We start from the raw sequence: 26,551 nt of genomic DNA, 5'->3' as shown, positions 1-26,551 counted from the left end.
ACTCCAAACCTCATCATCCTGACTTGGAATTATATTGTAATTCCTTCATTGCCCGAGGTCAAAATCCTGGAACACTAACAGCACTATGGGAGTCCCCATACCATATGCTGCAGTGGTTTACAAAGGCTCTCCACCTTCTCCAAACTGACACTCCAGAACTACGTACACCTCTTGTCAAGGTGTTCCAGTGCAATTGCAACACCAGTACTTATCCAGCACTGTCCCCTCAAAATCTCTGCATCTTCCATGGTTAATCCACTTAGCCTGCACATCCCTGAACACTAAGGGGCAATTTAGCACGGCCAATCTATCAATCTGCATACCTTTGGACTGCGGGAAGAAACTGCAATACCCAGAGGAAACTTATGCAGATTCTGGGAGAACATGTACATTCCATAATCACCCAAGGCTGAAGTTGAACCCAAGTCCCTCGTGCTGTGCGGCAGCAGTACTAACCACAGTGCCACCATTTCACCCCATTCACAAAAAGGGAACAAATTCAACCTAGTCAATCACCAATGTAACAGCCTACTCTGAATCATTAGCAATGACTGAATGGGATTTCAATGGTGCTATCAAGCAGCATTTACAAAAGGGATAACATGCACACTGATACTCAGTTTGCGTTGCACAATCCTGACCTCATCACATCCTTGGTCTAGACCTAGATAAAAGAGCTGATCTCCAGACAGGAAGTGAGAGTGACTGCCCTTAACAACAAGTAGCATTCGATAGCATATAGTATCAAGAAACCTGAGAAAATTGCCCACTCTTTGAAGTCATAAGGAAGATGGTTGTGGTTTTTGGAGGTCAGTCCTTTCAACTTCAGGAAATCCTTAAGATGGTGTTCTAGGCCCAGTCATCTTCAGCTGGTTCATCAATGACCTTCCTCTCACAGAAGGTCAGAAGTGGGGGTGTTTGCTGCTGATTGCATGATATTTAGTCTTACTTGTGATTCCTCAGAACTAAAGCAGCTCATGTCTAAATGCAGGCTTGAACTAACAAGTAATATTCATGCCACACAATACCAGACAACCACTAGCTCCATGAAGAGATAATCGAATCATCACCCCAATGTCCAATTCTATTACCATCAGTGAAACACCAACACCGACCCACCAATCAACATCGGGGGGGGGAGTATACCATTGACCAGACACTGAATTGGCCATAGAAGTACTGTGGCTGCAACAAATGCCATAGGAATTCTGCAGAGACGAACTCATCGTCCTGTCTCCCTTATTGCAGTTCTCCATGCACAAGGCATAAACTAAAAGTGTCATGGAGTACTCTCCAACAACTAGTTTGACACCGGCCAGAATAAATGCAGCTTGCAGGGCTCACGTGGTGCAGTGGTAGTGTCCCGAATGAGGCATGGGCCTTGTGCCAAGTCCCTTTTGTGCCAGAGGTCTCAAAAATATCTCTGAACAGGTTAATGAGGAAACATCCAAAGAAGCCCACTTCATTGGTAACCCTTCTAACATAACATATTTACTCCCTCCACCACCAATGTAGTGTGCACCATCGACGTGATGCAATAATTCATCGAGACTTGCTCGACAGCACCTTCCAAACTTGTGACCTCTACTGCTTTGAAGGACAAGGGCAGATGCTTGAGAACACATTCATCTGCAAGTTCCTCTCCAAACTAAACTTTATCCTTCATTCTCACTGGCTCAAAATCCTGGAACATCCTCCCTAACTGCACTGTCAATACACTTCAAATAACTTTAGTGGTTCAAGAAAGCAGCTCACGACCATTTCCTCCAGGGCAATAGGAATGGACAATAAAGGATGGCCTAACTAGCCACATTCATATTCCATGAACCAACAAACAAATCAATTTGTTACTTAAATTGAAATTTTGCTAGTAGCTGTGATTCCAAGAGACTTTTATTGGACTCAAGATGTTAATTCTTGCTTCTCTTTCCATAGATGCTGCCAAACCTGTTGAGTTTCTCCAGCATTTGCTGTTTTTTTAATTTCAGACTTTCAGGATTCAAAGTGTTTTTCTTTCGTCTCCACAGCATTGGTCTGAGTTACTGGCACTAATTAGCATTAGTCTGGATTATTAACCCAGTGACAATAACACTACATTGTATCCCTTTGGGTACTCTTGTTAAGTTTCTAATCAATAATGCTCCCTAGAATGCCAATGGTAGGGGTATCACTGGTGGTAATGACAATGAATGTCAAGGCAAGGTGGTTACAAATCCATCTTGGTCAGGGCAGACAGTAACTTGCATTTAAGTGTCAAGCAACATTTATGGCACAAATCATCCAAGGTACAAATGTCATTGAGGTTTTGCTATTTATGGCCAGTGATTACTTCAATGCGAGGAAATGCAGATGCAAATGAAGTTATCTAGAGGATGGGTTCTACCTATTTTCTAACCAACCTGTTTTGAGATGCGATTACTTCTCTGGAGCAGGTGAGATTGTCTCAGAGGTAGGGACACTCTCAAAGATAGTTCTAGAGTTCTCAAAACTATTTTCTAGTAGTCCAGAATTTAGCACTAACTGCGAGTCAAGCTTCAAAAACAAGCATCAGCAGTAGAGGTGAATTTGCATCACTAAATGATTAAGCTAATTAATGCTCTCCCAGTGACTGTTGCTAACTGCACAAACCCACCTCTCAGAACTCACTCAACATTATAAAAGAAAGTTGAACTCTCCCCTCAAAGTACTGCCTTGGAAGATAATCAGATCACACTCCCACTCTGCATCCCACCTTCCCAAGATGTTAGTCTGAGCAAAACGTTTCCCTGATGCTTGGAAATTTTATATAGTTCATATTGAAGACTATCCCAAGACAGACATCGATATTCATCAACAAACGTTCAACTCAGAATGACTTTAACTTTGCTCCAACATCGCTGCACCACTCTGCCTCATGCATTCCTGACGAAGGGCTTTTGCCCGAAACGTTGATTTTACGGCTCCTCGGATGCTGCCTGAACTGCTGTGCTTTTTCAGTACCACTCTAATCTAGAATCTGGTTTCCAGCATCTGCTGTCATTGTTTTTACCTACTCTGCCTCATGTTCACAGGGAACCAATTCTTCCAGCCTTCTCTTCCCTTTGTTTCATTGAAACAAAAACAGGTATTAAAATTAGCAATGGTATTCATGCAAAGCTCCAGCTCAGGCAGGGTACACGGGCTTATCAGTAAATTTATAAATGAATGAATTAACAACCGTAAAGAACACACTGAACAGTCCTTACCCGTAACTGATTGCCTCTCTGTACTCCAAGTCGCTGGTGCATTTGAAGGAAAGTACAAGAAGGGTTTATTTGACTTGCCATTTTAAACTAATTCACGTTTCCAACAGAAGCTGAAGCCCAAAAACAGTTAACAGCCTTTAAAAGCTATTAGCCTGAATGACTGTAACCAAATTCCAACCTCTATTTTTTCCATCTGAAACATAGAACAAGTTGGCACTTGTTTGTGACCAATAACTGAAAGCAGCATCTAAACCTACCTAACTCAACAAATGGATAAGTGCGCATCATAGAAACACCTCAATAAGCAAAACCTTCTTCCAAAAGCTCTCCAGAATAATATTTTAGTTGTGCCATTAACATTTATGCCAAAATACTCAAAACGGAAGGATCACATTCAAAGTTCCAACTTTAGAAATACTGCTGCCATAATGCGAAAGGGAGCAATATTCAATCAAGATTCTTTTGCATGAAAATACCATAAAAGTACTCTTGAGGTCTCATCCTGAAAAATGTGATTCTGTTGGAGGACTTTGGATACAGATGTATCTTGCTTCCCAGCCTTCCCATTACAAATTTACTGGGAAGACAGGTGATGGGAAGATTGCATGCTGCCTCAACACTCAGTACAGAGTTGGAGGTCCCCTGACATATGAGAGGAGTGATGGTGGATGGAGTCAGCAGCGAGTACATTGAAGCGTGTTGAGCCAGAAGAATCAGAGGAAAATGCCAGTTCTGATCTGGTTCAGAAAGAAACATACATTTCTTATCAGAAAAAGAAACCTTGATTCAGTCATCAACTTTCACCCCCAGGGGGCATCAAGGATACTTGATTCATCTACCTCCATGGCTGCTGGGATTGCATAACTTAACACACACCAAGGAGAGATCTGCAGTCCTGTAGTTGGGCACAGCTTGGAAATACTCCAGACATTGCACATAAACATGTAGCCAACTGATAAAATGAGGGCAGGAACAAAATTCAGCAACTATTTTAATGCATGAGAAGGTAGAATTACATTTTTCTTTTCAATGAGAAAACTGAAGCTTCTGAACTCATTCAAATGACACAATAAATAGTGTTGGAACTAGCTAAAGCTGAGTGTCAATTGATCTGCACAATATTAAGTTAGTATAACATCTCCTTAACTTGATGCAATATGCAGAATACTGACTGGTGCAAACTGGGATTTCTCTCAAGGAGAGAAATATTTTGCTGTCAGACACTGGAAAAATTTGGCAAACAGGAAGTAGATTAGGATTTGGTGCTACTTCTGGCCAGCATCAAAAAGCTGAACAGTTTATGCTGAGTTATCATTTAGATTAGACTTACAGTGTGGAAACAGGCCCTTCGGCCCAACAAGTCCACACCGACCCGCCGAAGCGCAACTCACCCATACCCCTACATATACCCCTTACCTAACACTATGGGCAATTTAGCATGGCCAATTCACCTGACCCGCACATCTTTGTGACTGTGGGAGGAAACCGGAGCACCCGGAGGAAACCCACGCAGACACGGGGAGAACGTGCAAACTCCACACAGTCAGTTGCCTGAGGCGGGAATTGAACCCAGGTCCCTGGCGCTGTGAGGCAGCAGTGCTAACCACTGTGCCACCGTGACTTGTTGCTCAACTGTAAGCGTTTCTGCAAATCACAAATGCCCATAATACATTCCATTTGGTTAAGACAAATTACGAAAGAGGTTTACCAAAGTGAAGTCATATCAATGACTGATGCTCCAATTGATGAAGTTACAGCCCCAGCCTATGCACTTTGGCAATCAGGTCTATCAAACACAGCTATCTCGTCCACTTAGGTTTACACTGCTCACTTAATGAATTACAATGTTTGAATTTTACACACTTAAAAGGACTGATCTTTGTGCAATTACTATATTTATGGATGAATCCCAAATCACAAAGTCAAGATACAATTTTGAGATATCTGGGTCACAGTTGCAATAGAGATGCAAATTTTGCATGTGTTCTCAGAGAAAGAATCTTGCTGCCTGCATACAAAAGCACATTTTGTACACCTGAAACAGAACATAGCATCCACCTCACATTTGGTCTCCTTCAGTCAATATTTTCAGAAAACAAAGATCCTAAATGAGCTATTAGTTCTGAGCCTAGCCAAGTGAGACAGCATGAGCAGATTATCAGAGGGTTAGATAGAGTGGACAGGGAGAGCCTTTTTCCAAGTATGGTGACGGCGAGCATGAGGGGGCATAGCTTTAAATTGAGGGGTGATAGATATAGGACAGATGTCAGAGGTAGTTTCTTTACTCAGAGAGTAGTAAGGGTATGGAATGTTTTGCCTGCAACGGTAGTAGAGTGCATTTAAGTAGTCATTGGACAGGCATATGGGCGTACATGGAATAGTATAGGTTAGATAGGCTTCAGATTGGTATGACAGGTCAGCGCAACATCAAGGGCCGAAGGGCCTGTATTGCGCTGTAATGTTCTATGTTCGATTATGCTCGTTGTCCTGCTCATTAGCAAGATGGCACTACACATTTGTTTTGATCAACAACTGTCGGCACGGTGGCTCAGTGGTTAGCACTGCTGCCACACAGCATCAGGGACCCAAGTTTGATTCCAACCACGGGCGACTGTCTGTGTGGAGTTTGCACATTCTCCCTGAGTCTGTGTAGGTTTCCTCCAGTTTCCTCCCACAGTCCAAAGATGTGCAGGTTAGGTGGCCAGGCTAAATTGCCCACAGTGTTCAGGGATGTGTAGTCTAGGTGTATTAGTCAGGGGTAAATATAGAATAGGTTACTCTTTGGACGGTTGGCGTGGACTTTCGGGGCTGAAGGGCCACACTAGGGATTCTATGTCAATACGGAAACTAGCATCTGTGCCTTTTAATGCTCACCCTGGTTCTCTGATGTCTCTAGCAACACGATAATTCCAGTCCCGATAAAAATCATTTTCCTTGTCAAAATCATCATCGCCAATGGTGACATTGAACCGTTTCTCCTCAAAGTCTGGTTCTTGTTCCTTCCTGATGGTGGCTTTTTTCAGCATCTAAAAGTAAAAGCATGAAACACTCAGAACAAATCCAAACATCAATTCAGCAAATAATCAATTATCTTTGCTGCACTTCTCTCCTTCCTTGCTATTCAAAACCAGGTATCACCGGGACTCACTGTGACTATCAATAAAGAAGTAACCAGTAGCCTCATACATCACATTTGCTGTTTTAAAAGTGATATGTTGAACTCCAGCTGAAATGATTTGAGTCAACTGATTCCAAAAAGATGGAACAAGGAAAAGTCACTCGACCAAGCCAAACATATGAAAATCTTCACTTTAAACTGTGGCTTAGTGAATAACATGCTCACCTAGGTCAAAAAGTTATAGTTTCAAATCAAACTCCTGACAATCATGTTCATCATTCAGGCAGACATTCCAGTGCACTACAGGAGATTCAGCGATGTGCACTGGGCAAGGCAACACTATCCTGGTAATAGGGTGGCAGACAAGTACATGTTGGGCTGGGGGAAGGATTAACTACGTTTTGGTGAGAATAGTCAATCAGTGCTTGAAATTTGAAGCAAGTTACTGTTTACCTCTTTTGCATGTCGTAAGCCTCTTTCCCATGCACTCTCTGCTGGAGGTTCCAAGGGAATGGGTGGCATCAATTCATCAATCACTGGAGCACCCTGGTTCGGAAAGAGAGAATCCTTCGTGTAAACAATATCGTCACATCTGAAACTGTATACAGAATTATATAACTGGAATCTTAATCCTCAGCAGCCATAGGCAGATACAGCAGGTCTCATAATAAAGTCTCCAAATAAAGGATATTGGCTGCCATCTACTGGTAGCGCTGGGTCTGCAGGTGGTAGCAATGCTGTGAACCTGAATTATTCCATACCCAATAATTAAAAACAACACATTCCTCATCAAGTAGCCACACACTTTTACCTCAGAGGATGATGGCAGAGTGGCCATGTCAGTGTACTAGCAACCTAGAGACCAGAAAGTGTTCAGGGAACTCACGTTCAAATCCAGGGCTTGGATTCATTACTTATGCTGACACTGGTGTAGTACCCAGGGAGTGATAAAGTGAACCTGGGCACTCTCAGGTGGACACATAAGGCCCAAAATGGACTGAAAGAAGTCTCTCGACTCTTCCCAGCTCCCCTCATTCCAACATTACTGGATATGTTTTTAGCTGTAAGATACAGATGAAGCAACAACAGACTATTCTGCCCTCTAGTCAACAAGAACATTAAGGTGAGAAAGGGCAAGAGGAATATATTCAAGGGGGAAACCAGGAGAGCAAAAGGGGAGCGGGGGGGGGGGGGGCATGAGATAGCCTTGGAAAATACAGTTAGGGAGTATCTAAATAGATTCTACTAATATGTTAAGGACAAAAGAGTAACTAGGGCGAGAATTGGATCCCTTAAAGATCAACAAGGCCCTCTATGTGGAACTGCAAGAGATGGATAAAATACTAAAGGCATATTTTTGCATTAGTTTTTATTGTGGAGAAGGAAATAGAAGCTAGAGAACTTGGAGAAATAAACAGTGATATCTTGTTAAGTGGCAAAATTACAGAAGTAGCGGTGCTGAACATGTTAAAACACAAATCCCTGGGACCTGGTCAGATGGAGCATAGACCTTTATGGGAAGCTCCGGAGGTGATTGATGGGCCCCTTGCTGAGATATTTGTATTATTAACAGCCATAGATGAGCTACATGAAGACTGGAAGTTGGCTAAGGGCGTGTCATTATTTAAGAAAGGTGGTAAGGAAAAGCCAGAGAAATATAGACCAGTGAGCCTGACATCAGTTGAGGGTAAGTTGTGAGAGGAGACTCTAAGCGATAGGATTTACATGTAATGGGAAAGGCAAGCACTGAATAGGGATAGTCAACATGACTTTGTGTGTACAAAATCATGTCTTACTAACCAGAGTTATTTTTAAAAAGAGTGACAAAGAAGATTGAGGAAAGCAAAGTAGTGGATGAAGTCTTGGACTTCAGTAAGGTGTCCGACAAGCTTCCGCATGGTAGACTGGTTAGCAAGGTTAGATCACATGGGACCCAAAGAGGGCTAGCTATTTGAAAACAAAATTGGCTTGAAGGTAGGAGACAGAGGGTGGTTGTGAAGGGTTGATTTCTGGACTGGAGGCCTGCAACCAGTGGTGTACACAAGGGTCGGTGCTAGGCCTACTGTTTTTTGTCATGTATACAAATGATTTGGTTGCAAAAGTAGGACGTACGGTTAGAAAGTTTACAGATTACACCAAAATTGGTGGTTTAGTGGACAACAAAGAGGGTTATCTCAGAGTACAACAGTAACTTGATTACATGGACCAAAGAGTAGCAGTTGGAGTTTAGTTCAGATGAATGTGAGGTGTTGTATTTTGGAAAAGCAAATCAGAGCAGGATGTATACACTTAATGTAAGGTTCTGGGTATTGTTGCCAAACGAAGAGACCTTGGGGCGTAGTTTCATAGTTGCTTAAAAGCAGAGTCTCAGGTAGACAGGGGAGAGAAGAAATGATCTGGTACACTTGCCTTTATTGGTCAGCGCATTGAGAATGGGCATTGGGAGGTTAAGTTGCAGCTGTACAGGACTTTGGTTAGGCCAATTTTCAAAAACTGCATTCAATTCTAGTCTCCTTGCTACATGAAAGATGTTGTGAAATTTGAAAGGGTTTAGAAAATATCGACAAGGATGTTGCCGGGATTGGAGGTTTCAAGCTATAGGGAGAGGCTGAATAGGCTGGGGCTATTTTCCCTGGGGCATCAGAGGCTGAGGGGTGACCTTATGCAGGTTGATAAAATCATAGGTTTAAGGTGGGAGGCAAAAGATGTAAAAGGGACCTAAGGGACAACATTTTCACACAGAGAGTGCAGTGTGTATGGAATGAGCTGCCAGTGGTGGTGGTGAAGGCTAGTAGGATTACAACATTTAAAAGGTATCTGGACAGTACATGAATAGGAAGGGTTTAGAGGGATATGAGCCATTGCTGGCAAATGGTACGTGATTTATTTCGGATATCTGATCGTCACTGACAAGCTGGATGCCTCAAATCTCAAGTCCTCTTTTGTTTCAACTCCTCGTTGTCCTCAACTCTATATGTTATCATAATCAATCTACCTCCTCTTTAAATACTTTCAATGATCTAACCTACATAATCCTCTAGGATAGGGTATTCCAGACATTCACTACCCTCTGGGGAAAAAAATTCTTTTGAACCTCAGTGGTAAATGAGTGTCCCTTTATGCTGGAGCTATGTTCCCTAATCCAAGACTCCATTAGTGGAGACATCTGTTCAACATCTACCTTGTCAAACTATTATGGAGGTGTAGGTGTATACTGTATCTTTAAGTGAGGGTGGAAGTTGGCACGGACCTAGAGAGGCACAGAGTGTGCTGAAAAAATTTAAAATATAACATTTGGTTGTGATACAAATAGCTGAAGCTGCATTGCTACGTTACACAACAAATTCGAATTTGGCTAATCCAGTTTAAGTTATGCCCCAAGATACCAAAATCCAATCGAGTTTCAATTCTACAGTTTTGGATTATATCAAACCAATGAGGTGGTCTGATGTTTTGCAGTATATAAAATCTGGCATTTTGAACAGTTGTCCAGAATGGCAAACAGCATCAATGAAAATACAGCCTGCACAGTCTCTCTCTGAAAGGTATCTTTTCATAAGAAATTTGTGAAGCAGAAGACCAAAGAAAAGACCCAGGAAAGTACATATGACGATATCAAGGGAAAAGCGACAACTGGCTGGTTTTGAAATGTGATTTTTTTTGTTAAACTTAATCGAAGGTTTTATCAAATCAGCATAGTGTTGTAGAGTGGGAGGTTGATAAATTGATCAAAGAGATTACAGTGTAGATGGTTGGTGTTTAACGTTCTCGTGTTTCTTGGAGTTTTTTTTACAAAGATGGATTTTTGTAGTTCTTTGTCACTCATACTTTAACAAATTACTAGGCAAGGTGAGTTTTTCCGTGGGTCTGGTTCAAATTAGCAGAAGGGTTTACCCCATGTTGTTACAAAACCCTTTCAATAATCTTGTGTATTTCACTCACAACACATCTCATTCTTTTAAACGCTAATGAATAAAGGCATAACCTGCTTAGCTGCTCTTGATAGCATTTTTAAAAATTCACTCCCAGGATGAGGTTATTGCCATCCCTAATTGCACAGCATGTTACTACATGAAACTCCATTGGTCAACTTCTTACCCACTCACTCAATCTAAACTCCTTACGTCCTCATCGCAACATGCTCCCCACCTACTTTTGTAAAGTCAGCAAACTGGATACATTGTGCTCTGTCCCCATTCTATGGCGTTAAGATAAATCGTAAATAATTGACAATCTCTGACTGATTCATGTGGTACACCACTTGTTACATATTTCCAACCTGAAAAGATCCATTATCCCAACTGCCTTGTAGATTTTAACTAGTCCTTAACTCATGCTAACATATTACTCCCAATACCATGAGCTCTTACTTTATGCAATAGCCTTTTATATGCACCTTATCAAACGCTTTCAGGAAATCTAAAGACACAGCATCCACTGGTCCCCCTTTATCAACTCTGCTGATTATATCCTCAAAGAATTCTAGTAAATTTGTCAAAAAGATTTCCCTTTCATAAAATTGTGTCGCCTTGATTTGATTGTGCTAAGCTGTTAAATGTGCTGCAATTTCTTCCTTAATAATGGACACTACCTCTTTCCCCATATAGATGTTAGGTTAACTTGCCTACACAGAACAACCTCGATTATCTGAACATCAATTATCCAAATTTTGGATTATCCAAACAAGATTTCAAGGTGCAGTAAAAACGCTGTCCATTATCTGAACAATCAGTTATCTGAACTTTCAGTTATCCAAACAAAATAATCCCCGTCTGTCTCGTTCAAGTAATCGAGGTTGCTCTGTAATTTCTTGTTTTCTGTCTCCCTTCTTTCTTGGAAAGGATGTCACATTAAATACTTTCCAGTCTGCTAGATCCCTCCCAGAATCGAGTAAATTCTAGGACATTTCAGCCAATGTATTCACTATCTCTCCAGCCACTTCCTTGGATCCCTTCATGTTCCAGAATAACTCCAATCTCAAAATCTCATAACCTTGATCTCCTTTCCTAATATCTCCTCAAAGCCCATCGCAGTGTCCAAAATCACTCCAAATATTCCTGCTTTCAAAAAACATTATTTTTATCTGATGACTTATTATAAAAGCCAAGGGATGGCTTTTCTAATTAAACGCTATGTGAAAATAAATTATGATTTAAAAAAGTTGTACATATGAGTACAATCATATCAAAATGTTACACTAATCTTTGTACTCGGTAATTCAATGCAACTGATCTCCATCTTTACCAGAAAGTCAATAATCAACGTAAATTCTACAGTAAGTACAAAATAAAACACTGGCAAGTGCAACTGCAAACTGCTCAGAAATTAGTAAGATTTATGGTGTTTGACTGCAGCTATTTTGGCTCAACAGGGCCACCTGCAGGTAGCTACCATTAACTGCAGTGCTTTGTTTGGCTTGATGGCAGTTGAACGTGGTTTGGAATCACTCCTTCGTATCCCAGGAGTGTGAACCTTGACTTACTGAAATTTGAGGTGTAAATATTCACTTGAACAGTGCGAAGTTCAGCAAACACAAACTGCACTGCTTCTGAAAAAAAATTGGTCTTGAGATGTAATTATCGCTGGCTAGTGTAGAATTATTGCCCATCCACAGTTTCTCTGGTGGTGGGTGTGGTCAGGCGCCTTTTTGAATGCTGCAGTGCTGGCGGTGTAGAGTTACCCAGAGTGCTGTGAAGAAGACAGCTCCGTGATTTAGGGAATTTGACAGTGAAGGAATGGTGAGAAATTAACAGACAATCAATTTTTCAATGTATAAGTTCAGTTACATCACACTGCAAATTTTACAATAAATTCTGTGTGTTAGGATTGAGCCCTCCACTATCACCTAATGAAGGAGCGTCGCTCCGAAAGCTAGTGTGTTTCCAATTAAACCTGTTGGACTATAACCTGGTGTTGTGTAATTTTTAACTTTGTACACCCTAGTCCAACACCAGCATCTCCAAATCATGATATATTTCTAAGTCAGGATGGTGTGTGGCTAGGAGGGGAAACTACAAGGGTGGCATTCCCAGGCAGCTGCTGCCCTTGTCCTTCTAGATGAAAGTGGTCATGGGTTTGGACAGTTGTGACTGGAAGACCTTTGATGAGTTCCTGCAGTGTACCTTGTAGATGATACAGATGCTGCAACAATGAAGGGAGTGAACATCGAAGGTGGATGGGGTACCAAACAAGAGGACTGTTTTATCCTGAATAGTTTGACTGTGCAGTAGATATTTTCTAATCAACCTATTCAGAGATGTTATCCCACCTCTATGGTATAGATAGGTCTTGAACTCAGGCTTCCTAGCTCAGAGATAAGGAAACACCGATGTACAGAGAGATCTTGGCGGTCAAGTCCATAATTTCCTGAAAGTGGCCATGCAAATACATAAGGTGGCAAAGACAGCATGCTTGCTTTTATTGGATGGGGTACGGAGCACATGAGTTAGGATGTCATGTTGCAGCTTTATAAGATTTTGGATAGGCCACACTTAGAAAATTGCTTTAATTCTGCTCGCTACATTACAGGAAGGATGTGGAGTGGGTGCATAAGATGTTTCCCAGGATGGTGCCTGTATTTTAGAGTATAAGGTATATGGAGAGACTAGAAACACATGGGTTGTTCTCTCTGGAATGGTGAAAGCTGAGGCGACATTTGATAGAAGTCTATAAAGTTATGAGATGCCCACATGCGGTTGATGGTTAGAATCTTTTTCCCAGAGTTGAAATGTCTAATTCTAGGGGACAGGCATTTAATATTAGAGTGGCAAAGTTCAAAAATGATGTGATGACCAGGCTTTTCACAGAATGATAGGAATCTGGAATGCACTGCAGGGGTGATGGTGGAGGCAGATTTGATAGAGGCATTTAAGGGACTTTTAGATAAGCACATGAATTTGCAGGTGATACAGGAATATGGACCAAGAGCAGGCTGAAGGGATTAATTTAATTTGGTGTCATGTTCGACACAACATCGTGGGCTGAAGGGTCCATTCCTGTTCCATTCCCACAACACCAGCTGCTAGACTGTGACTGCTGCCATGACGTTTTGACTTTGCAGTTCAGTCAGGAGTAGTCTACCAAATCACTCTTGGTGATAGACGCTGAAAATGTGTTGCTGGAAAAGCACAGCAGGTCAGGCAGCATCCAAGGAGCAGGAAATTCGACGTTTCAGGCATAAGCCCTTTATCAGGAAGGGCTGATGCCCGAAACGTCGAATTTCCTGTTCCTTGGATCCTGCCTGACCTGCTGTGCTTTTCCAGCAACACATTTTCAGCTCTGATCTCCAGCATCTGCAGACCTCACTTTCTCCTTGGTGATAGATGCTCAATTTCCCCAGTGAGTACATTCTGTGCTATTGCCATCTTCAGCAATTCTTCAAACTGGTGTTCAACATGTGGTAGTAATAACTCACCAATCGGGCGTGGAAAGGAGGAGGCAATTAGCAGGATATTTTGTTTGACCTGATGCATAACACTTTGCAGGTCCACAGTTAAAATTGGCGGCTCCCAGAGGAAGCCTCTCCCAACAGTGTATCACTGTCCCATTACCTCAGGTGAATACTTTGCAGATTTATACACAAACTCTCAACTCCTCAGAGAGGAGTTTTCTCTATTTCGTCGATTTTGTTGAAATTCAGAAATATACAGAAAAAAAAACTTTTGCACCACAAATGTTATGAGATAGGGATATGACCAAACAAGTTAAATTCAAAATTTATTATTCAGGATTCTGGGATATTTGAGAGATCGCATTATGTCATTCCATTTGAATTTTCTCAGATAACCAATGGCTCATGTTATTGCACTGGACTGGAGCAAAGAACAAAAAAAAAAGAACAGTACAGCACAGGAACAGGCCCTTCAGCTCTCCAAGCATGTGCCAATGATCATGCCCTAACTAAACTAAAATAATAAACTATCTGCCCTTCTTTTGTCCGTATCCCTCTATTGCCTCCCCCTATTCATGTGACCAACCAGATGGCTCTAAAATGTTGCAAATGTGCCTGCTGCCACCACCTCTTCTAGCAGTGCATTCCAGGATCCAACCACTCAGTGAAAAACTTCTCTTGCACATCCCTCACACTTTCCCGCTCTCACTTTGAACCTGTGCATCCTTGTAACTGAAACTTCAACTCTGGGGAAAAAGCCCCTGACGATCTAAGGAGCAGGAGAGTTGACTTTGGCCAAAAGCCCTTATTCCTGGTGAAGGGCTTTTGCCCGAAACATCGACTCTCCTGCTCCTCAGATGCTGCCTGACCTGCTGTGCTTTCCCAGAACCATACTCTTTGACTCTGATTTTCAGCATCTGCAGTTCTCATTTTCGCCTCTTACGATCTACCCTATATCTATGCCTCTCACAATATTATAGACCTCGATCTGCCCTATTATCAGTTGCCATCTTTCCAGTGAAAACAATCCTAGTCTTTTTAACCTTTCATTATAACCGATGCCTTCAAAACCAGGCAACATCCTGGTGAGCCTTCTCTGCACTCTCTCCAAAACTTCCACATCCTTCAGGCTGTGTGGTGACCAAAACTGCACACAATACTCCAAATGCAGCCTGACAAGGGTTTTGCAAAGCTGCAACATAGCTTGCTAACTCTTGTATTCCGTGCCCTAGCCGATGAAGGAATGCTGCATGCCTTCTTAATCAAGTGGTCACCTGTGTTGCCACTTTTAGGGAAATGTGGACGTGCACATTCAGATCCTTGTATGTTGGTGTTTCTAAGGGTTCCGCCATTTGTTGAATAATTCACACCTAAATTTGATTATCCAAAATGCATCATCTCACATTTGTCTGGATTAAATTCACCTGCAATTTCTGTGCCCAACTCGCCAATCTATCTATATCCTATTGGATGTTTTCACAATCATCGGCATTATCAGAAACTCCACCAATCTTCATGCCATCTGAAAACTTAATAATTAGGCCACCCACATTTTCCTCCTGATCATTTATTTATACACTACAAACAACAAAGGAACACTGCTAGTTTCCAGTCTCCTTTCTGAAAAGCATCCTTCCACCGCTACTTTGTCTTCTATAACCAAGCCAATTTTGTATCCATCTAGTCAGCCCACCCCGAATCTCATGTGATTTTAGTTTTTAAACCAGTCTGCCATGAGACTTTATCAAATGCTTCACTATAGTCCACATAAACTACATTCACAGCTCTTTCCTCATCAATTACCTTTGCCACCTCTTCAAAAAATTCAATCAGGTTGGTGAGGAATGACTTCCTCCGTACAAAACCATGCGGCCTGTCACTAACTAGTCCATTCTCTTCCAAATGTGCTTATACCTTGTCCCTCAGTATCTTCTCCTCAAGGGCTTTGTCAGTTTGTAGCTGCCTAACAATCCACATGAGAATTTCAACCAACTGAATTGAACTTGAACTGAATTTATTATCATGTGTACTGAGGCACAGTGTCAAAAACCTCTTGCTTGATCTTTTTTCCTTCTAGTCCTCTCTCAAAAAGTCCTCCTCCAACAAGAAATTTCTGAGTTTAGGAAGCTCTTGATGGCACTCAAACTTTACAAAAGTATGACTAGACTACAAAGCATTTAAGTGAGATTTATAAACTTAGCTTAAATCAGTACTTACCAAAACATGTGTTTCCTGGAAAGAAAACAGAAAACCATATCATTAAAAAGAGAGCCTTTAACATTTAATTTTAAACGTTCTGCCTAATTTCTGGATTGTTGATTAGAGAGATTTGATTTGATTAATAGCCATGCTTGAATTACATAATGCCTTATCTATTCTCTGAAAGTAAGTTTTCTTCAGATAACTTACTGCCTGATCAAATGCTTAGACCCACCGATAACAGCCTATTGTCTCTGTAACCAAGGGCTACTGAGATGTATACTATGGAGATCACAAAATCCCAACAATGTGGAAGCAGGCCATTCAAGTCCATACCAAACCTCCAGAGCATCCGACCCAGACCCACTCCTTACACGAGTTTGCTCAAGTTCTCATCGGTTGTTTTTACAGATATTCGTACAAGAACAAATTTAGAGCTCGTCAACTGACCAAGTAACACTGTCTTTTACAATCTTTTCCGTATCTTCCTCACTATGACAGTGAGGAAGGATGTGGCAGGTTACAGCGGGATATAGATAAGCTGCAGAGCTGGGCAGAAAGGTGGCAAATGGAGTTCAATGTCGCTAAGTGTGAAGTGATTCCCTTTGGTAAGAGTAACAAGAAGATGGAGTACTGGGCTAATGGTCGGATACTTGGTAGCGTGGATGAGCAGAGGGATCTTGGTGTCCATGTACACAGATCTCTAAAAGTTGCCACCAGGTAAATAGTGCTGTGAAGTAGGCATATGGTGTACTGGGCTTTATTGGTAGAGGAATTGAGTTCCAGAGTCCTGAGATCATGTTGCAGTTGCATAAGACTCTGGTGCGGCCCCATCTGGAGTGTTGTGTGCAGTTTTGGCCGCCATACTATAGGCAGGATGTGGAGGCACTGGAACGGGTGCAGAGGAGGTTTACCAGGATGTTGCCTGGTATGGTAGGAAGATCGTATGAGGAAAGGCTGAGGCACTTGGGGCTGTTTTCATTGGAGAAAAGAAGGTTTAGGGGTGACTTGATAGAGGTGTACAAGATGATTAGGGGTTTAGATAGGGTTGACAATGAGAACCTTTTTCCACGTATGGAGTCAGATATTACGAGGGGGCATAGCTTTAAATTAAGGGGTGGTAGGTATAGGACAGACGTTAGGGGTAGATTCTTTAGTCAGCGAGTCGTGAGTTCATGGAATGCCCTGCCAGTAACAGTGGTGGACTCTCCCTCTTTATGGGCATTTAAACGGGCATTGGATAGGCATATGGAGGAAAGTGCTGCAAATGTGTTGCTGGTCAAAGCACAGCAGGCCAGGCAGCATCTCAGGAATAGAGAATTCGACGTTTCGAGCATAAGCCCTTCATCAGGAATGGAGGAAAGTGGGCTAGTGTATGTCAGGTGGGCTTGGATTGGCACAACATCAAGGGCCGAAGGGCCTGTACTGCGCTGTATTTTTCTATGTTCTATCTTCAATCTAACCTCCAAACTCATCATAAAATTAGTAAATCAGATGGATCAGAAATGGTAGAACTGCCAGAGCTGCATGTCCCATTTTAGACAAGTAGTGAAGGACAGAACAGGAGCACAATCATTGTATAATATGTTTCCATTTACAGAAACATACATGACAAAATGTATCTTCAAACCAGTTTCAGTATGTTCCCATTTCTCGGAATACCAGTACATCTTCAAGCAATGCCAACAAATAGAATTAATCAAATTAAGAGACATGTCAGACATCCTGGAAAATAGTGCAATCTCAGATATCTGCCAGCCTGACATTGAGTGGTTTCCATTTCTGCTTACTGAAGGTTTGATTTGATTTATTATAGTCTCATGTGCCTAGATACAGTAAAATGCGTTGTTTTGTGAGGAGTACAGGAACATCATTGCAACCAAGCACAGACAGATCATCAGATGCTTAGACAGAGCAAGGCATAGGAAATGTAAAAAGCATCAACATTATTTGAAGTTACAGAAGACCATTCAGCAGTGCTAACCACTGTGCCACCGTGCTGCCGAATGAGTTGTGAGTGCATAGAATGCATTGCAGCTGGAGTTGTGGAAGCAGAATCATTAGGGACATTTAAGCAACTGCTGGACATGTGCATGGTCAGCAGTGAATTGAGGGGAGCATAGGTCAGGTTATTTTATTTTAGATTAGAAATAATCCTTGGCACGACACCATGGGCTGAAGAGCCTGTACTGTGCTGTACTTTTCTATGTTCTATGTTATAATCTCTTTGCAACAAGTTTAGAGTGCCTGTACATAAAAGGAAAAATTTCAGAGCTGGAACGAGATCAGGTGCTTGACAGAAAACAATTCAGAAATTATAAACACCATCATCAAAATGATTTAGTTGAAGCGAAACTATAATTTATTACAACTGACTTCAATTTGTAGATGGAGCTATATGCAGGCACAACCAGGAGTGGAGGAAGTATAGAAACAGAGTCTAGAGAAGAGGAGTTCAAGAATGGTAACAGGTGGAATTATAAAGGAGAGAAACTTAGTGGTAAGCTGGCAGCCCAGAAGCAATCATCTTGAATTGCGTTATTCCAGATAGAACAAATGGGATAAATACGTTAAAATAAATTAAAGGAATGTAGCAAAAGAAACCTTCAGATAGATGATATAGATGTCAAACAGTTAAAACAGAATCCATAAATATATTTTTAAAAGGAATTTCAAAAAATAGATGAAAATGAGTAATATTTAAGAGGAGCAGGAATGAGATAGATAAGGTGGCTTAGGAAATTACCACAACATTGTTTGGCCAAATGGTCAATGTTTGCATTATAACAACCAGTGTTCACTTACCCAAGGGTTGGCCTGCATTAGTGGATGAGGTCCCAGGTGATGTCCTCCATTTGGTGAAAAAGGATCTGGTTTGGCTATCAGTGAATAATTTCCTTTGTCATTTATTCCTGGATGAATAAATCGACAATTATTTCCCCACGTGCAGTTACCTATAAAACAATAGATTTAAGAATACTGAGAACAGAAAATTCAATATGTTTAGTTATGTTTCAACACAAGCTAATAGTAAGGAATAATTGAATTATTCATCTATCAATCTATGTCGTTCTAAGTACGGCTTAACTGAGTCAGCACCAACATACTCTGCCAAACAAACTTTGACCGATAAGTACGTTGATGCTGGACATGTTGACTTGGGAGAGCAGCATTCGCAGCTCAGTAAAGAAGTTATGGTATCAAGTATTATACCAGGGCGTAAACACATCATCGAAGTTAACAATGCAGTCTGTCACTGAACAAGGGCTTGAGGACAGGTCACCATTTTCAATAGGCATTAAATAGAGTATCTGCTGGGCAGATGTAAAGAAACGGGACATTTGAAGGAAATCAAACAGCTCTCCCAATGTTCTGATCAACACCATTCTGCAAATAACAATTCACCAAATCAAATTTATTAACTATTTGTGGGACCCTGACACATAATTAAACACTGCAGCCAAATGATGTATTAAAAAGTGAATTTACGCGCTGTGAAGCAATTTGGGCCTCGAGTAAATGAAGGTGCAATACAAATGCTGAAAATGTGTTGCTGGAAAAGCGCAGCAGGTCAGGCAGCATTCAAAGAGCAGGAGAATCGACATTTCGGGCATGAGCCCTTCTTCAGGAATTCCTGAAGAAGGGCTCATGCCCGAAACGTCGAATCTCCTGCTCTTTGGCTGCTGCCTGACCTGCTGCGCTTTTCCAGCAACACATTTTCAGCTCTGATCTCCAGCATCTGCAGTCCTCACTTTCTCCTGCAATACAAATGCAACGTCCTACTTTCATCACCTCAGCAACACCCTCCAGTCCTATGTTCCAGCTGAAACCCTCTTATCACTATACCCAAACCACATGTTTCCCTTTCACTGCTCCACCCTCTGCAGCACAGCTTCGAGGGCATCATATCCCTTAACTCTCCCTCGATATTCCAACTTCGCTCACTGTGCTTTAAAATCAAAAATGCTCAGTACCTACTTTCAGATGCTAAAATTAAAATTTTACTTGATAAAAGAGATTAATGGAGCTATTTGAAGAACAGCATGTTTACTACATTGGTATGTACAGCTTCAAATTGTGTTTCAATTTCAGATGAAGATTGTGATGTTTACAATTTAAACTAATAGGTCCAGCTTTTATTCCGCTCATCTACATTTCAAATGAACATTTGATTCCAGCAAATATTTTTCAAAGGTTGGCGTTCCCCAATTCAGCCAGTGATTGTTGCATGCCTAAAAGTGCACTCTCGAAGAGTGCTTGCTTCCAACTCATTGGTCTTCACTATAGTTTAGGTCATCTTTAGAAAATATCACAGAATCACAATTGTTATGGTGCAGAAGGGGATCATTCAGCCCATCACATCTACACCAGCACTCTAAATGAGCATTAAGATTTAGTGCTATTCTCCTGGATTTTCCTTACAATATTATGACAGCAGTCACTTTTGAGATCAGCTGAGTTAATATCATCTAATAAAATTGTGTTGCTGGCAGATTTGAAAAAACTGGGGCGTACCCAGCCTGTGTGTTGATGGATAAATAACTGAAATCCTTCCCAATTTTAGAAACACATTTCAAAGCAGACAGAAAGCATTGTTGCCTATACCATGAAAAAGATAGGACTACCGACTTTTCACGATTGTCCTGGAGTGTCCAGGAATTAAAAATTAATCTCTTGGTTTTTAGTGCAAGCAACTTGGGCAGAAATTCAAAGGTTTCATTGTTTGTTTGCCATTTTCTTTTAACACTATTTTCTTTAACTGATGCCTAAGATGAACAGCCATAGCTTATAGTTTCAGAATAAGAAGTTAGTCAATAGGATTGAGATGTGGACAAATTTACTGATCTAGTGTCACAGAGGGAATCAAGGAATATGGGGTCAGAATGAGAAACTGGAATTTTGCAGATAAGGCTTGACTATGGTCAAGATAAAGCTGACTTGAAGGACCAGATGGCCTAATTTAATTCATTATTTTGTATTCCACAATCACATGGTGATCCAATGCCCACATACTCCACTCTGTGATAAGTGAGTCGCAAATATTTTAGTAAAGTTTGTGATGTCACAGAAGCTTACAACAGCAAAGTGTTGATTGGTGAGTTAAATGTGAAAGCAATTGGAAGGTATTAATACAGTTAAGTGACTGAAGCAAAGATTAGATTAAAAACAATAACATGATTGTGAGTTTTTTTTAACACATTCCAAATTCTGATATAAAAATAATTTTTGCATTTTTAAATATAAGAGCAGACAGCATAACAACATTAAAGTATACCATTAACCCTTCATCAAGAGCAAATGCATTTGTTTAAATGATTAATTTAAACTGTCTTTGCTTATTACGCCTCTTTTGCAAGCTTAAAAATTAAATTGCAAAGAAAATTACATGTAAACAGATAACAAATCCTGCAAGAGAATCCAGGTGAAACAAGCTCAAAAAGAATATTCTTCAGGCTACTTTTTCATCTTACACTTTAAGAAGCTATTAGAATTCAGATATTTCCCCAAATCGGGGATTACCTTTTATGTAGAATCTGCAGATAGGCTTTGGTCGGACTTTTCTCTCATTGGGATCTTTCACTTCACCTTCCTCAAGATCATCATCCTAGTAACAGGAGGTTAAAGAAAAGGTCACCATGGAAAAAAAAGTAACGAAGAGAAAGCAAATCAGTCATCTTGTATGAAGAATACCAAAGTCCTCCTATAGGGCTGCTTCCTCATTAAACAAAGATGACTGGTGGTGAGTTTAACCTGAGGATCACCATGCCTCAGGCAAAGGTAGGATTGAGAAGACGGGACCGTCATGGTAACTTCCTACATCTCAATTATTAATGTTTGGAAACACAGATGTGCATAAACATTTTAATTTATTTCCTCAAATTACTTCTACTTATGTACAATTTTCTATAGTGGATAAATAGAACAAATAGTATAATGTTGAAATAATGATTATGCAATTCATATGAATAAGGTTCACTTAATTTTGAATAAACAGTTTCAGTGGAATCTGAACAAGATAAACAATTAATGGGAGTAACCAACTTAACTGGCTCAATGAATTAAACTGTGCCTGACTAGCAGAAAGGAGCCAGAAACGTGCAAGTTAATAGGATTCAGTGTGCAGTTAAAAGTAGCTGGAAGGATCATGGGGTAGATGTAAACAATCCCACAACATTATTTTGAGAAGCAGGATAGCTATTCCCTGCTTTTCCTGGCAGATCTTTAATTTCTCAAATCACAGAATTAGAACACTACAGGAGGCGGCTATTCGGTCCACAACGTCTGCACAATTTCCAACTGAAGGGGCAATTCACCCAATGCTAATCCCCTTCCAGTCCATAACCCTCAACATTCTTCTTTTTAGATAACAATTCCATACTTCCTTGTGTGCCTCAAAAGAATATTTCTGCACCACAAACTCAGGCAGTGAATCCCAGACGTTAATCACTGACTGTATTTCCACAAAACTCATTGCTTCTTTTGACAATTACCTTATAGCTTTCCCTCTTGTTCTCAATCTTTCAACCAGTGAGAACTTTCTCCCATCCACTCCTTCCAGGTCCCACCAAATCTCCGTTCAACCTTTTAGTCCCCACAGACAACAGTCCCAGCTATTTCAATCTACCTTCATAAATTAAGTTCCTTATCTCTGGAACCATCTTGATGCATATTATCTGGAACTTCCCCGGGATCTTTGCATCTCTCTTCCTGTTGAGATCAAATGTGTGTCTTCTACAAGTTTAACTCCTTGCCCTTGCTTATATTCTATACTCCTCTCTTAAAAAGAGTGCAATACTGTTTGTTTTATGAACTACACTTTCAATTTACTGTAACTTGAAATGACTTATGAGTTATTGTCAGAGTCATACAGCATGGAAACAGATCCTTCAGTCCAACTCACCTGCACCAACCAGATATCCCAATCTGATCTAGCCCCATTTACCAGTATTTGGCCCATATCCCTCTAAACTCTTCCTATTCATATACCCATCCAGATGCCTTTTGACTTATATACGCAAGTCCCTGAGCTGAAATTTATTCTGTGATCCAGACACAGTTTTAAAATTAGGGTCTGCTCTATTAGATCAGACATGAGATGAATTTTCTCTTTCAGAGGACTGAAACACATTGGATCTCTGTCTCAGAAGCCAGTGGAGGTGGGCACATTTTTAAGGCAGTAGTAGATCAAAGAAATTCAAAGATTATTGGGGAGAGATCTTTGTCAGATCTTGTTGAATGGTACAGCAGACTTGTCAGGTTGAATGGCCTAACCTGTTCTCAATTCACCTCTCCAAGTGTTGTTTATGTCCTATTCAGAAATTCTAAAGAAAAAGCCCTGATTTGTCAACAGTCCAATATGTGGCACTTAATCAGAATGTCTTCTGATATAAACACACACCTCATTAACAGCACTTCCTCAATCAAACCTCTCTGCTATCTCTTCACAAAACTCCAACAAGTCAGTTAACATATCACAACAACACACTTTGATCATAATCACATTGGTATTTGTGAGAGTTTGCTAAACACAGATTGGCTGCCACACTTGTTACATTATGACAATCTATACTCCAAAAGTACTGTATTGTCTATAAAATGCTTCAAGATGCCCAGAGGTCACAAAATATTTCATCCAGATGAACCTGCAACCTCCCCACCCACACACACAAAGCACCCAAATGAACTCATTAACTGAACCAGATGTTCTCAGTTTAAAAAAAGGTTTTACACACACATTTACAGAATATTTTGCACAAACACACTTAGTGATAAAGGAACAGTGATATGTACTAAAATAAAACAAAGAACTGTCGATATTGGAGATCTGGAACAAAAACTGAAATTGCTGGTGAAACTCAGATCTGGCAGCGTCTGTGGGAAGAAAACAGAGATAACATTGAGTCACATTGAGTTAACAAGAGTCACCTGCCTCAAAACATTAACTCTGTTTTCTTCCCACACATGTTGCCAGACCTGCTGAGTTTCATTGACAGAAAGTACTGCTTCCACATATTTTTAAATGAGGAAAAAGTAGTACCAGTCAGCAGTCAGCGTTGAACAATTGTCCAACACTTATGCATGTAATCTGGATTTGAGTACTGAAGGCATGGGGAGATTTCAAATATTTTTCTTGCATCAATTACTTGCTACAGAAAATACTCAATTTGCATTTCAGCTAAATGCATCCAAAATTAAAACCAAGCAGATGTTGTTTGCAGCAGCAGATATTAAACTGAAAATCTGCACCTAATATCACTATTTGCATAGCTAAGTTGGCACTGGAGAGATGGTGAAGTGGTGCAAATCTCAACAGACCAGGTATCCAGAGGCTCAGGCTGCACCTCTGGAGACATAGGGTCAAATCCTGCTACAACAATTGGTAGAATTAAATTCAATTAACAAAATGTCCAAAACTAAAACTTAGTTCCACAGTCATCATTATTGAGACAATCAAGCCGCAAAACTACATGTGATTTGATCAGATCCTTTAGGAAAAGAAATCTGCTGTCCACACTTGGACTGGCCTATATGTGACTCCAGACTCTCAATCTTATGGATAGTGTGGCTAGGGGAAAAAAAAACTTGTTGAGTTACAAGAACAAAAAAGGATAGATTTAAAGTGTTTGTAAAGGAGCAAATATGGGGAGAAATTCCACAGCACCCCTACACACACACACACACACGCACACACACACACACACACACACACACACACACACACACACACACACACAAAAGCACACAGTTGTTAGGGTCTGGAATGTATTGCCTTCAAGTGTGGGTTCAATTGAGACATTCACAACAGCATTGGACAATTATTTGCTTAGAAATAACGTGCAAGGAAATCAGAAAAAGGTAGGAAATTGGCACTAGGTAATAGGTGAAGTTGACATCATCCCAGAGGACCGTAAGGCTGCTGTCTTATTAGGGAGAGACAACTAGTGGTTTAACTTGAGGGTCACCACGCCTCAGGCAAGGGGAGAGGTTGAAGACCCCTTCACGGTAATCTCATGGAGTAGGAATTGAACCCACTCTCCATCATAAACCAGCTGTCCAGCCAACTTAGCTAACCAAATCCCTACTTGGCGATAATGCTTGTTTGAAGAGTTGATGCAGACGTGATGGACTGAATGGCCTCCTTCTACATTAATACACTTCTGTGAAAATGGTTGTACGTTCGTAGAAGAGACAGCTCTGGACTTAATTTTATTAATTGAAGCTGAACAAGTGGAAGTGGCATTGGCAGAAGAGCATTTTTGTGGCTGTTACAACAACTAGGAGTAGGAGGCCAATCATGGCTGATCCTCTATCCCAATGCTATATTCCTACTTCCTCCCCATACATCTTGATATCTTCAATATTTCAAAAGTTATTAACCTTTTTTTGAATATATTCAGCGGCCTTCTGTAGTAGTGAATTCAACAAGGTGACCATCCTCAGTGAAGAATTATTTCCTTATCTCAGTTGTAATGAAGTACCTTGTATCCTGACCCTGTGACCACTACCTCTAGACTCCTAAACCAGAGGAAATATTCTCCCTATATCTAGCCTGTCCAGCCCTCATGGAATTCTATGTTTCAAGCATATCCACTCTCATTCTTCTAAACCAGCATAACCCAGTCATATTTAGTGCAGTTATGGAAAAGGATAAAGATATATCAAGAGTAAAAGGTATAAATTGACAAAGATCAGTTTTTCACTAAGCATGAATGAGACTGGCAGAAGTGTTCAGGAAATAGTTTCTTAAATGTAAGTCAGTTTGAATGCCATGTGCTGTTGAACATGTCAGAGCAGTACAGTTAAGCAATAGGCCCTTCAGCTCAATCTAGCTGCACCGAGCATGATGCTATTCTAAATTAATCCATCTGTCTGCACGTGGTCCATATCCTTCTATTCCCTGCTTGTCGATGTGTCTGTCTAAATGCCTCTGAAATGTTGCTATCACCTCTGCTTCTATGATGTTCTCTGCCAGTATGTTCCAGGCACCTACCAGCCTCTGCACAAAGAACTTGCGTTGCACAGCTCCTTTCACCTTCTCACTTTAAACCTTGGACCCACCCCCCCACAGTATTTGCTATTTCCACCCAGAGAAAAAGACTCTGACTATGCAATCTACGCATGCCCCTCTTAATTATATATTATTCTATCAGGCCACCTCAGCCTCCAACACTATACCGAAAACAATCCAAGTTTGTCCAATCTCTCCTTATACTACTACCTTCCAATCCAGACAACATCCCAGTTAATCTCTTCGTCATCCTCTACTAAGCCTTCACACCCTCTCTGTAGTGTGGCAGCCAGAACTCTATGTAACATTCCAAATGTGACTAAAGTTTTATGCAGCTATAACAAGGCTTGCCAACTCTTATATTACATTATCCACTTGTGTTGCCACTTTCAACTTAAAACCCAAGATTTCTCAGTATACCAATACTTCCTGAGGGTCCTGCCATTTACTGCCCACGTTCCTCTTGCATTTGACTTCCCAAAATGCATCACCTCAAACTTGTCCAGATTAAACTCCAACTGCTATTTCTCCACCCAACTTTCCAACTGATCTAGATCCTGTTGTATCCTTTGACAATCTTCTTCACTATCCAAAGCTCCACCAATTTGTGT

At 40.8% G+C, this 26,551-nt stretch overlaps 1 protein-coding gene across 6 annotated transcripts in view; it reads right to left on the bottom strand.

The window, feature by feature from the left end:
• Window positions 1-26,551, bottom strand: part of zc3h18 (zinc finger CCCH-type containing 18) — a 248,614-nt gene that overhangs the window by 178,747 nt on the left and 43,316 nt on the right. For 5 of the 6 annotated variants that reach the window (XM_060837894.1, XM_060837895.1, XM_060837893.1 and 2 more), the window contains 5 exons: window positions 21,452-21,536; window positions 18,737-18,885; window positions 15,950-15,964; window positions 6,796-6,888; window positions 6,099-6,250 (listed from right to left, as the gene is read on the bottom strand). In XM_060837894.1, the coding sequence (XP_060693877.1) occupies window positions 6,099-6,250; window positions 6,796-6,888; window positions 15,950-15,964; window positions 18,737-18,885; window positions 21,452-21,536 (494 nt within the window). The remainder of the gene's footprint in view (window positions 1-6,098; window positions 6,251-6,795; window positions 6,889-15,949; window positions 15,965-18,736; window positions 18,886-21,451; window positions 21,537-26,551) is intronic. The other variant, XM_060837897.1, reaches the window with a different exon arrangement.

Source organism: Hemiscyllium ocellatum, chromosome 17 (assembly GCF_020745735.1).
Source record: "Hemiscyllium ocellatum isolate sHemOce1 chromosome 17, sHemOce1.pat.X.cur, whole genome shotgun sequence".
Classification (NCBI taxonomy): domain Eukaryota; kingdom Metazoa; phylum Chordata; class Chondrichthyes; order Orectolobiformes; family Hemiscylliidae; genus Hemiscyllium; species Hemiscyllium ocellatum.
This window is presented reverse-complemented; position numbering and strand designations above follow the sequence as displayed.